The sequence below is a fragment of the Phodopus roborovskii genome, unplaced genomic scaffold (genome assembly GCF_943737965.1).
Source record: "Phodopus roborovskii unplaced genomic scaffold, PHOROB, whole genome shotgun sequence".
NCBI lineage: Eukaryota > Metazoa > Chordata > Mammalia > Rodentia > Cricetidae > Phodopus > Phodopus roborovskii.
This window is the reverse complement of record NW_026126418.1, coordinates 61,721,532-61,734,213: the sequence shown is the minus strand read 5'-3', so window position 1 is coordinate 61,734,213 and position 12,682 is coordinate 61,721,532. Positions and strand designations below refer to the sequence as shown.

General features: G+C 35.4%; 1 protein-coding gene across 1 annotated transcript in view; it reads right to left on the bottom strand.

Annotated features, from left to right (window-relative positions):
• The window catches only part of LOC127221897 (low-density lipoprotein receptor-related protein 1B-like), a 229,393-nt gene that overhangs the window by 71,622 nt on the left and 145,089 nt on the right, over window positions 1-12,682 (bottom strand). The window contains exon 7 of the mRNA XM_051183850.1: window positions 9,126-9,362. Coding sequence (XP_051039807.1) covers window positions 9,126-9,362 — 237 coding nt within the window. The remainder of the gene's footprint in view (window positions 1-9,125; window positions 9,363-12,682) is intronic.

Genomic DNA, 12,682 nt, shown 5'->3' with positions numbered 1-12,682 from the left:
ATGAACACACATGGTCCCATAGAAACTCCCATAAACTTGCAATTCAAGATTTTTGATTCCAAATGTTTTAGAGTAAGTGATTTATGGGCCGCAATCTTGTTGTCTCATTACATCTGAACTTTGTAATACCCAAGGATGTTGCAAATGAAAATGCTACATAGGCCAAAATATTTATGAATGTGCAAATTACGAATCTAAACAACCATGTGGCTGGAGAGATTGCTCAATGGTAAGAACACTGATTTCTCAATCATTTCATCAGAATTTAGGTCCTCCTCAATTCATATTGAAGAAGGAGGCAGCACAAAAACTGCAAGTTCAATTCCCAAGAATCTATTGCCCTTCTTCTCTTTTCTGCAAGCACCCCCACATCCGTGTAAAAATATCCTCACCCAAATAAAATAGTTAAAATAATTAAAACTGTTTCTTTGTTAGCTGGTTAAGACATCCTGACAAATGGACAGATGGTTTTGAAGATTAAGGAGCATTGTGGCACAGTTAGACACGAAAGAAATAACTTTATTTAGAAAAGCAATGTCACTCAAACATAGATTGAAGATATTCCAATGTGAAAAATATAGTTTAGTGATCAAAACATGAAGTAAACTAAAATGTTTCTTTTATGAGTGAGAAGACTTTGGGGTTACTCATTTTTAAACTACAATATATGATGTAATTCACTGATGTTAATATGAAAATATTCACCACTACATTAGAATATCAACAAATTTAGACTTAATCATAATGCATTTTATTACTTTGTAAAAGTAGCATTTCGATTCCCATTTGAGTAGATATGAACAGATATGATCTTATGTAAGTTTAAATACTAAGTATGACTAAAATATGTTTCACATCTCTATGACTACTGACTTTCTCCAAAATTATTCACATTTCTTCAAAAAATATTTAACATACTTGCATAGGTAGAATGAGTATAACATATTTTAAGATGACTATGTTTACTATCAGCTTGTCTCTGGGAGGTGCTCATATTCATACAAGGAACCAGAATTGGTCTCTGACTGGAACTTTCATTTCCATCAAGTATACAGCATCCTCCTGTGCTAACATTTATAGTGTTTCTAATTTCTATACACATAAAAATATGCTGATTTTGAGACATATATTCATGTAAAACATGTAATGAGTTTTGGGGTTATTTGGTTGAACCTTGTACACAATTTACATCCTTCTCAGTAGTGCAAGGTATAGGGAAATACTGGATTTTCTTATATCTCCTTAAACTAATCGTCATTTTTTTTTTATCTTACAGATGTGAAGAAGGTCATATTCTTGGGTTCACACAGCTTTCTATAATTTCTATGACATTCAAGATCTCCCTGTGCATGTGTAGAAACACCCTCAACAAATCCTGATGAAGTTTTGCTAACATGATCTGTTGTAATCTATGCCATATTTTTTTTCCTGTTACACACAGTGAACATTGTTCTAGGTTACACTTTATATTATACTTGCCAATGATCTATTTTACCGTAAAAATATGTAATTTTAAAATTTATACTTTTAGATTTTTATTCTGTCTTAAAAATTGTTCCACAGAAGCAGACACCCACACCTAAACAGTAGCCGGACTCCTGTAATTCAGTTAGAGAGAGAGAGAGAGAGAGAGAGAGAGAGAGAGAGAGAGAGAGAGAGAGAGAGAGAGAGAGAGAGAGAGAGAGGAGTGATTAGCAAGGGGTCAAGAACAGGCTGGAGAAACCCACAGATTCAGCTGACCTGCACAAGGGGGAGCTCATACAACCCAGTCTAATAGATGGGAAACCAGCATAGGATGGATCCAGACTCCCTGAATGTGGGTGTTAGTAGGGAGGGCTGGCCAGTCTACGGGGTCTCTAGTAATGGATCAGTATTTATCCCGAGAATAGGAATGGACTTTGGGAGCCCATTCCACAAAGAGGGATACTTTCTCAGCCGAGACACATGGGGGAAGGTCTAGGCCCTGCCCCAAATGATATGACAGACTTTGAAGGTCCCCCAAGGAAAGCCTCACCCTCCCTGGGGAGCAGAAAGAGGATGGGCTGGGGTTTGGTGGGGGGAACAGGGGAATATAGGAGGGTGAGGGAATGGAAATTGACATGTAAAACAACCTTGTTTCAAATTTAAATAAAAAAGAAAAGTAAATAAGATAACACTTCCCTTAAATTTTACTCTTTTGTGTTCTTTACATTTGGGATGAGGAATAATTGAAGAAGTAATGTTCAGAAATGTTTTATTTCCCCAAATAGAGGCATTCCAGTGCCATCTCTGAATGCTTCTGGAGGGTATAATTAATGTCTGGCATGTGTACTGAATGGATTCAGCCAGTTATTAAACTGATTTAAAGATTAACTTAAGCCCTCCAATACCTTCTCCTCTTGTTTCTATTAATATTAGTACATTTTTAGGACAAGAGGTTTCTCTTTGAAAGTTTTTCAAGTTTGTTTCACCATCGCAATCTCAGGCTTTGATTTCTGTTGTTCTGTGCATCTTTGCCATCATTATTCTAGATAGGTATTGTACTTTACTCCAGAATGCTAATGGCTCAATTTTGGGTTTCTCAGTGCTGATCTCAATTTTTGTTAAGAATAAAATTGGAATAATTTAAATTATTTGAAATATTTTTAAGCATATATATATATGCTCAAAAAGCTGATTTGCTTGCTCACGCTTACATCCAGTCATCAGCTCATTTAATGACTGACAAGTCCATGCAGCAAGGATGCAGATTACTAAATCAAAATGTATTTTCGCATTGACATCATGCTCACTCTTCTTCTGTTATGTACATCTAAATGATTTTATTATCAAAGGATTGACATTTTAATAGTAACTAAGTACCATACTTTGGAATAGTGCAGGGGATGGATGGTTTCCTCTAATATCTGTTTAATAAAAATGTATTTTCTTTAATAACATAACGTATAAAAGAAATTTTTCTTATTATAGAATGAAAATTCTCACTTTAATTTTGACATATTCTGTAAAAGTTATAAAGAATAAGCTAACTGAAAGCAGATGACACCTATTTGTATCAATCCAAGTGCCTTTACTGTATAAACTGTGAGAGTCAGAAAACATCACCAGGGGATCTCATACATTAAAAATAAAGAAGCTGCTTTCTAATTTACTCTAATGGAAAGGTGAAGGAGATGAAAACAGTTTAAAAATACCTCCACCTTGTTTTTCAAATTCACTTTTACATTAGAGGTTTTAATGTGTATGTATTCGGAGCTCATCCACAGGCAAGAAGCTGAGAGCTGCACAGACTACAGAAGCACATGAAAGAGGAGGAAGACCACAGCTTTGCAAGAACACAGCTTTCCTTGATTTTGAATAAAATGGAGATCCACAGTACAATGGGAAGGGCCATAGGCCTCTGACAGGAACAGCAAGCCCCATGAAGTGTTGTTCTGTGGCAGGGCACAGCAGTAAAGGCAATGGTCTTGAAAGCAAAAAAATTTAAAAGCTAAAATAGGAAAGAATTCTTGAAAGTAAATGTGGTTTGATGTGCAAGTTTAGAGTCCCTGAGAAACCCTGACAATTCCTTCAACTGAGTTCACAGACAAAAAATAAAAGCTGAAGAGGAAACCTTCGAGAGACCCCGGAGTTTCTCACAGATAAGAAACTCAATCCATCTGTCAGACTCACTCAACTCATATACAAAAGAAAACAGCTAAAACACCAGGGAAGGGTGAGAAGACCTTTCTACCCACCAGGACAGGACAATGAGCAATCCTTTGAAGGGTACAGAAATAAAGTTATCTGCAGTTGGTAAAGGCTCAGAAAACCTCCCTGAAACAAGTGGATAAAAAGGCAGAAAGGTGAGCTGTCATCAAGGAGGGTGGAAGTCAAGCCCTTTGTTTCTGGGGAGGAGATGGATACTCCACTGCACCTACCAAAGCTCCTTAGCTGTAGTAAGACAACACTAGCAGAGTGCTTGGAAAAGAACAAGAAATAACATCACTAAATGATGGACATTCAGAGATGAGAAATTACAGTCACAGAGCTCCATGTACTTTGGCCAAGGGAAGTAAAATTAGAGAGATCCAACTGTAAATCCCTGAAAGAGACTCAGCATAAAAATAGCTGACAGATAAAATTCAAAAGGATCAATTGTATCTTACTTTACATTTTCTTATTTCTTTACTTTTTAAAGATAGAGATTCTTGCTCCATTTCCCAAGTTATCCCTGAAGGCATGGTCCCAGTCAATTTTCCCGCCTCAGCTAGGACTACAACCTTACCCTGTGACATTTGGCAAACATTTTTATGTAACTAATTTTAAAACTACCCCAGAGTCATAAAGGGGTCTGCTTACAACCTGACTTGTTCATAAAAATCTGTTCCTATTCCCTTACTGCAACCCACAAAGCTGAGCAGGGAAGAGGCACAGAAAGCAGACACCAAGAGAGTAGACTGCAGTGTCAAGGAGGATTGCAAATGAGAGACAGAGCAATAGGAGAGGAATTAAGTCTTTTAGCAATGCCACCCCTTCAGAAAGCCCCACAAATGAGGCACAGAGTAGGCTTGCTATTCCATTGAACTTGAATCTTCATACATATGTGTATATAGTGAGCCACACATTCTAGACACCACATTAAAGCTACACTTCAGCTTAAAATGTTTTGTTCTTTGTTTGTTCGATTTTAGTATGGTTGTGAGTTTCTTTTAAAAAAAAGGACTGGAACTTAACTAAATTTTGTATGGGGAAAGAAAGCTTCTTGATATTAATTGTTACATATGGAGATGAAAATATATTTTTATCTTGGTTAAGAATCAAGGTGTTTAGCAAACACACAGACGTGACCTATAGCATTCCCCAAAATTCTTTTCTAATAACTATCTTCATGTTTACTGCTCAGTTTTAATATGGATATTTGCTACTCCCACAGGGTGAGCTGGTGAAAATGATTTATGAGACTCTTATTTTAATTGAACTAACCTAAACAATAGCACAATTATTAACTTAATAAAAGTATTCCCATGCTCATAATATTTCCACATAAATATCAAATAGGAAACATATAATCCTAGAAACAATTAAGCAATCTGTTTGCATATATTTCTCCTGTTTCAGTTTATGCTGAAAATTGCTACCTCATAAAATTGTGAAATTATATTACTCAAATACTTGATGAATGTTTGAGTCTGGTACTAAAAGCCTAGGTCCCAACTATTCAGAATGCTAAGACAGAGGATGACAAGTTAAAGATTACCTCATAACAGAAAAGATTTCCAACCTAATGAAAAGAAAACTCATTAAAAAACAAGAGCCATATAGAAAAGGGACCAGAAAGGAAAATGGCCAGGTGATATCACAGTTAAAACACTAAGTATACAAAATAAGAATGTTAGAAAGTTTGGAAAGAGTCAAGTCACATATGAAGGTCAATTGATCCTAACAACAGAGAACTCTTCACAGAAACATTAAAAACAAGTGGGACACGGAAGCATCTAGCCCAAGTTGTGAACAACCATACTTGCCAATCCATAACATAACACCCAGAAAAAATTGATTTGCCAATGTAACTTTAGTATTTCCAATATCTATATTATATTATAATGAGGATTTTTATTCTTTTGAAAAGAAAATGTAAGAACACAACTGATAAAGAACTATGTCTTCTGTTTTAGAAGAATATGATTGTTAAATATTTTGCACTTGTGAGAGACTGGCAGCAGGTTCTTATAACTGTCAAATCAGGTTAGGAGTGAAGAGATAATACTGATAGCCAGTGGCTATGCAGCCCCTCTCTGTTGTTATGTAAAGCAGCACTAATCTCACTGACCTTTATTCAGAACAAACTGACCCTTTTTACTAGGAAAATTTTAGAATGCAGGCATTATGCTGGCCTGCCCCTATAACTCAGGCAGTACCTTGGTAAGCCTAGGGTTCCATGACTACTAGTCTGCATGCAAATGCAAAGAACACCTTTTATTAATTAGTTAATTAATTAATTAATTTTTATTTTACATAACGATCCCAGTTCCCTCTACCTCCCTACTCCCCTTTTCTCCCCCCATGCCACTTCCAACCACTTTCCTATCCCTTTCATCCCCTACTCCACATGTAGGGTGATGCTTTCCAGAAGGGAAAATATAAATCTGTCAAGTCATTTGGAGTAAGAACTAGGCCCTTCCTCCTGCCTATAAGTTAAGGGAGTATCCCTCCATGGGGAATGTGCTCCTAAAGTCCATTTGTGCACCAGGGATACATCCTGGTTCCACAGTCAGAGGTCCCTTAGACTGCCTAGGCCTTCTAACTGAGACCCATGTTCAGGGGGTCTGAGTCAATCCCATGTTAGATTCCCAGATATCAGTCTGGGGGCCCATTAGTTCCTTCTTGTTTAGGTCAGCTATCTGTGCATTTCTGTAAACTGGTCTTGTCCTCCTTCTCTGCATCTAGATTCCAGTTTGGCTCAGTGTTTAGCTATGGGTGTCTGCTTCTGGTTCCATCAGCTACCTGATGAGGGGTATATGATGGTGGATAAGTTAGTCATCAATCTCATTAACAGGAAAGGACATTTAAGGTAGCCTTTCCATTGTTACTCAAATTGTTAGTTGGGGTCAATATTGTAGGTCTCTATCAAATAGGATTGGGGGAACAGTGAGTGGAGAGGAAGCTAGCAATAAGAAGGGGAGGACAGGAAAGCATGTGGGATCAGGGTGACTGAGTCAGAGGAGGAATAGATGAGAGGTAAGAGACAGACAGAGAGAGAGAGAGAGATACCATAAAAGAGGGAGTCATTATAGGTTTGCAAAGGACCCCTTTATAAGATAGAAACCTGATCGTTTATGCTCTCTTTCTGCTTTCTTTCCTGCTGTTCCCTTGAGCAGACAGGACTTTTCCTGTCTCCTTATTCTCTTCTGTCCTCTCTGTGTCTCTTTATCTCTTTTCACTTTCCTTTGCCATCCCTCTCCTCACTAATAAAACTTCTCACTTAAGCTCTGTCTGTCTAGTATGTTTGTACCCAACTTATGCCAATCTTGCCCACCATGGAATTTGCCGAGGTTCCCCTCAAGCTTTATCATAACAGAAACCAAGACCCTCTCTATTATATACTCTTTTTTCCTTTTTTACATCCCAGTTCCCTCTTCCTTCTATTCTCCCACACCCCCAACTGAGACCCCCATCCCATCTCCATCTACTCCCCAAGGAGGGTGCGGCCTTCCATGGGGGAACATCAAAATCTGTCGCATCATTTGCAGAAGGGCCTAGGCACTCCTCCATGTATTTGGCCTGAGAGAGTATTACTCCATGGGGAATGGGCTGGCAAAGTCCATATGTGCACTGAAGATAAATACTAGTTCCACTGTCAGAGGTCCCTTACACTGCCCAGGCCTCCTAACTGGCACCCACATTGAGAGGAGTTGGTTCTGTCCAATGCTATTATATTTTCATGATTCATAAAAGGTTCTTTTAAAAATAAAAGATTCCAAATGATCTGTTTGGCAAGAAAGTTCAAGTCTCTTGTCCCACTATCTGATATCCCATTTCAGAGACCAGAAGCAAGAAATCTTCTTCCAGACTCAATGAAAGCAAAAGCTTTAGTTAGAACTTTTTTTGAGAATATGAAATCATGGTGACATATTTCTTTAATCAGGAAGTATTTTTAAAATGTGAAAATGACACATTTTATTTTGAAACTTCATTTGCTTCCATTAGAGTGAACTTTTGGTTATTGATATTTTGATTTGAAATATAGCTAAGTTGAGTGAATCATCTTCCCCTGAGTCTCTTGTCCCATTTCACAGATATTTATGGAAGCATCCAGCTCTCTTTTTGGGTCTGTATGTTCTCTGGCTCCTTGTGTATCCTACCTCTGCATGGGTCTTCCTAAAAATATGGCTGTGACATTTTTCTTATATTAGAAATATTTCCAACTTTAACATTTTTGTGCAAAGCCCTTTCTTTACTTCCTTTCAAGATCAAGATCTACTTTGCATAAATACCTTCTGTCACTATTATCTGCAAGTTGAACTCCCCAAATAGTGATCCATTGAGTGTATTAATCCTATATCTGGAGAGTATTTTACCATATTTTTAAGGCTGCATAAATTTTTCTCTCTGCCTTTAATATCTCCCCTTTAAGATGTACTCCACAAATACCATGGTGCATAAGAAGTTGCTGATCCATGTAAGGTTGTCTACCCCTTCCTGTTGATACACATTGCCTGGCAATCCCTATTAACTACATGTTTCTTTATGTTGGTTTAGATCTCTTTAATCAAATACTGTAATGCTTTATGTTTTCCATGTACTTATATTGTTCACTAAGATAGACATTTCCTAAAATTCTTTTTAACTTTTAACTTATACAATAGGCTAGTAAACTGTACTTTATAAGAATCGAGTTAATGACTCTTGTTTCAGAGACTTCTAAACTACTCAATAAGTAAGTAGGCTTTAAAATGAGGAAAATAAGAGCCAGAATTATGATAGAAAGTTACTTAATCATCTGTTGGTTTAGAATTAGATTTTTGTATTTCTACTTATGTTATGTTATTATTTCATTAGCTGTTCTTTCTACTGTTTTGTACTGCTTTAAGCAGATTACATGGACATAATGTTTATACAATATTACATGTATTACTACATTTGTATTGATAAATTAAATTAAGTATGTCTTTAAGTTTCTTTAAAGATATTTGATACTTAAAGAACAAAGTTACACAATTCCATTAATTGTTAGAATAAGACTCAGTGCATTAGAATTTGATGGCAATAAGGACACTGGTACTTTTATCAGGATAAGAAGTTTTCTAAAGAAAACAAAAACATAGTTCTTTGACATGTTAAAACTTATATTGTACCATGAAGTCTATGAAGTCATCATTGTAATTCTATCTACATTTTTCCAAAAAGTGAATAGTACCACTAATTACTTACTAAAGTGTTTAAAATGAACAGGACAATTCAAGTTCAGTCTTTCAAAGACATATTAGTATACAGGGATGGGTAAATCATGAAAATTAATGTCAATGGGATGATAATATTATAAAATATTTTTAAATGAATAAGCAGTACATGGAATCTACTCAACACTAAGAAGCATAGTAGATGTAGTCTTTAAAGGCCTTTATCTTTGAGCACTTTGATGTTAATATCACAATGTCACTTACCATCTTTCAGGATTGTTTCTCGCTCTGTGCCATCTATCTTCTGCCGGCCAATTAGGAAACTGGTGGTGTCAGCAAAGTAGATATAATTAGCTTCTGCATGAAAATCCAAAGCACGAGGGTTGACCAGATTTTCTATGGGGATCATGCATTCATCAGCTATCTTGGTATTCAGGTCCATTCCTCTAACAATTCCTGGGCGTCCTTTCCCATAAAAGAGGAACAATTCATTCTTTGGCCCTGCAGAAGAAAGATTACAAACATAAACAAGCCATGCCACCTAATCTTCTTTACACTGCAGAATGTCACTGTTTAATTAACTGGCACAATTAGACTTTTTTAAAATTCAATACTAGAAATTAAACTCCAAAATATGCCAAATGGATCTTGATGCAAGAAGGCTAGCTAATTGCATTACTTTAATTAAACCAGAAATTACTTCACTGAATGGGTTATATTTAGTTAATTATTCTTCTGTCTGTATAGCAAAAACATGACAGATCATTGAATAACTTGTAACTTGTGAAATGGAAATTTATTGAAATATCTGGTACATTTAATTGTTTAATTCATTACAATCAAGCTAACGCTTTCTGAAGATCCTATCTATTGGACTCATTACACTTGACAGTGCTGAAAACTTCAGGCCAATTAAAACACTGCAGTGCAGGGCTACCACATAGAGAGTATGAGTGCTAACAAAAGATACACAAGGTATCAGGGAAATGAACACGAACATTATTGTGTTCTGCTGTCCAAATAGGTGACTAATATGTATAAGAAATGAATCAATGCCAGCTGATAGCATCCATTTACTTCACAGCATAATTGTAATGTCAGAGGTGGCAATGTTGTCTGTCGGGAAATCTGATGTATAATACAGGCCTCAATAGAAGCAAACAAAAAACCCAAATCTCTAAACAAATAAAAACAGCCTCCATAGCTACTAAAATGCAAATTCATGGTGGTCTTCTTTTCTTTGTCTTTCCTTTGTGTTTTCTTTCCTTGGTTTTTCTTTCCTTGTTTTTCTTTCATTCCTTCCTATTACCTTCCTTCGTCCATCCTTCCTTCCTTTCTTTCATTCTTTAAATAAGCAAGAGTAATTTAAAGACAACTGCATCACTCACAAAGAAAAATTTCAGTGAATACCCTGCACCGCAATTTTCTTGCACATCTCTCAAAGGTTGCAACACTGGTTCTCCCTGCTTTACTTGCAATGCAGTCAACCCTCACATGTGTTTACTGCTATTATTAATGGGGAAGGGCCTTGCACAACCCTCATAACATTTTGTGCTATATCTGGGCTGAGTATGTTTCTTCAGTGTCCAAGTCTAGTAGATGATGCTTCAAAATAGAGGAAGTATATAAACACTACTTGCCAGATGCGTTCGACAACTACTGCATAAATTTCAGGTGTTGTGCTAATGAATCTTGTTGACATTTGGGGTCCAGGTTCCCACCTTTCAGATCAGATTCAGGTCAGTCAGATTTTTTTGTTTTAAAGGAATCCCTCAACACACACACACACACACACACACACACACACACACACACACAAAAAAAAAAAAAAAAAAAAAAAAAAAAAAAAAAAAAAAAAAACAAACCTAATGTCCTAAACTGAGTTTGGTGTTCCAGGAAGCCAGCTATTTGGAAACTACTAGAGAAAAGCTGCTTATACTACCTCAGAAACCTAGCATTTTGAGAAAAAGACAATGTACCATGAAGTCCAAAGAACAGCTGTTGAAGGAAAGCAGCTAGGCAATTTTTCTGTCCATAAACAAAAACAACCAAAAAACAACAACAACAAAAAAAAACCTTACCACTTCCCTATTTTGAACTACAAAAATTACACTTTAAAAAATGAACATGCTTTCTTTTGAAATCAGGTCATTGAATAGGTACTGTGCCATGATCATGTGACCAAAATGAAAGATGACAACTCTGCGGCATTAAATAAAGTCTGACAAGCTGTCTGAGGTCCTAATAAATTCTTTTCTTCTGCTTTATGTTTTTTTTTTCTACAAATGTAATTCTTAGATAGCCATGTAGTGTCCATCAGAAAATTTTATATAAATCACGTGTTTAAATATTCTATGTATTTTCCATTATCAAAGGGTTTAATTTTGTCTAGTTGAATGGCTTTTTGGACTTTATAAATTAATTTTATTCTCATTAAAATAAATAACCACACATGGAATATCTCATATTGTACATTTCACCACTGTTTAGTATTTTAAACATACATATATATATAAAATATTGCAGTGATATTTAATGTTTGTTGGCACAAATTCATTACATACAATGATGAATGCATAACTGCATTTTACCTAAATATATAATGTAGTTTTATATGTTTACCCTGTTTCTAACCCTTGCTTCCTAGACCATTAAGAACTTGAATTCCTTTGTTTTAATATATATATTAAATTATGCAAAAGGAACATTGCATGTTATAAATAATTTTTACATTATTATTAGTTTTAAATTATGGTCTGTATTGATTGACTATATAAAGCTTTACATGGTTCCCTTTACAAAAATAAAAAGATTGCTATGCCATTTAAATATTGACTTTATGATATTATCCTAGCACTGAGATGTGATTTTCCTTTTTCTCTACTATTTCACACCTTTCTTTAGGTGTAATTATAAGATAAGGTATGTAAATAACCTTAGCTGTGTTTTCACAATTTCTTGATATCTATCAAATTTCTAAGGTATTTTACTAGAAAGTAATATTTTATGTGATATAAAAGTAGTTCATCCGGGAGCTTCATTTTTTTTGGAATTATAAAATGGTTTTGGACATAAATCATGTCCAATTATTAGTTTATTTTTCAAAAATTAGCACCATTAAGTTGATAGATATTTGGTTATATCATTAAAGTATTTCCAAAAATGTTCTTTTAAATGCCAGTATAATTCTGCATTGTAGTAAGGAAACAGTAAAGTACTTATCATAGTACATTTTAATTTATATTATTAATGAATTTTCAATGTTTAATGGGTAAACATATTTTCTCTGTATGTGACCTTTAATATTGTAAGAATGGTACTTACATTTCTTATTTTGGCATTCCTTCATACCTATTTTGCAATTTCTTCTTTCTCTCTGTGTGCGTGCGCATGTGTGTGGTTTTTATTTTATTTTTTTTTTTTTGTGTGTGTGTTCTATATACAATCAGAATTGAAATTTAATTACAGACTGTGACAAAGGTTGGCTTCTGGTTTTAAGTTCATAATTCCATTCTACAGTTAAAGTGTAGGAAAATGTCTCTTTATAGTTTCTATGTAGATAAACATCCAGTAGAAAACTTATGTGTTTTCATTATAGTGTTCTTCAGGCAATTTACCCTTGGGAATAACAAAGGAAAGAGACAGGGCACCTCCACATGAATTGGAAGGTTGGCACACATGATGTCATTCTGGAATTAGTAAACTCATTTCTAGCTTCCTAACCCCCTGACCTCAGATAAAACATTCTGTTTTTTACATTAACCTTTCCCTCTGTGGATTGCTGTTGCCCTGGCCTTTGATAGTGCCAGGTGGCTGACTTC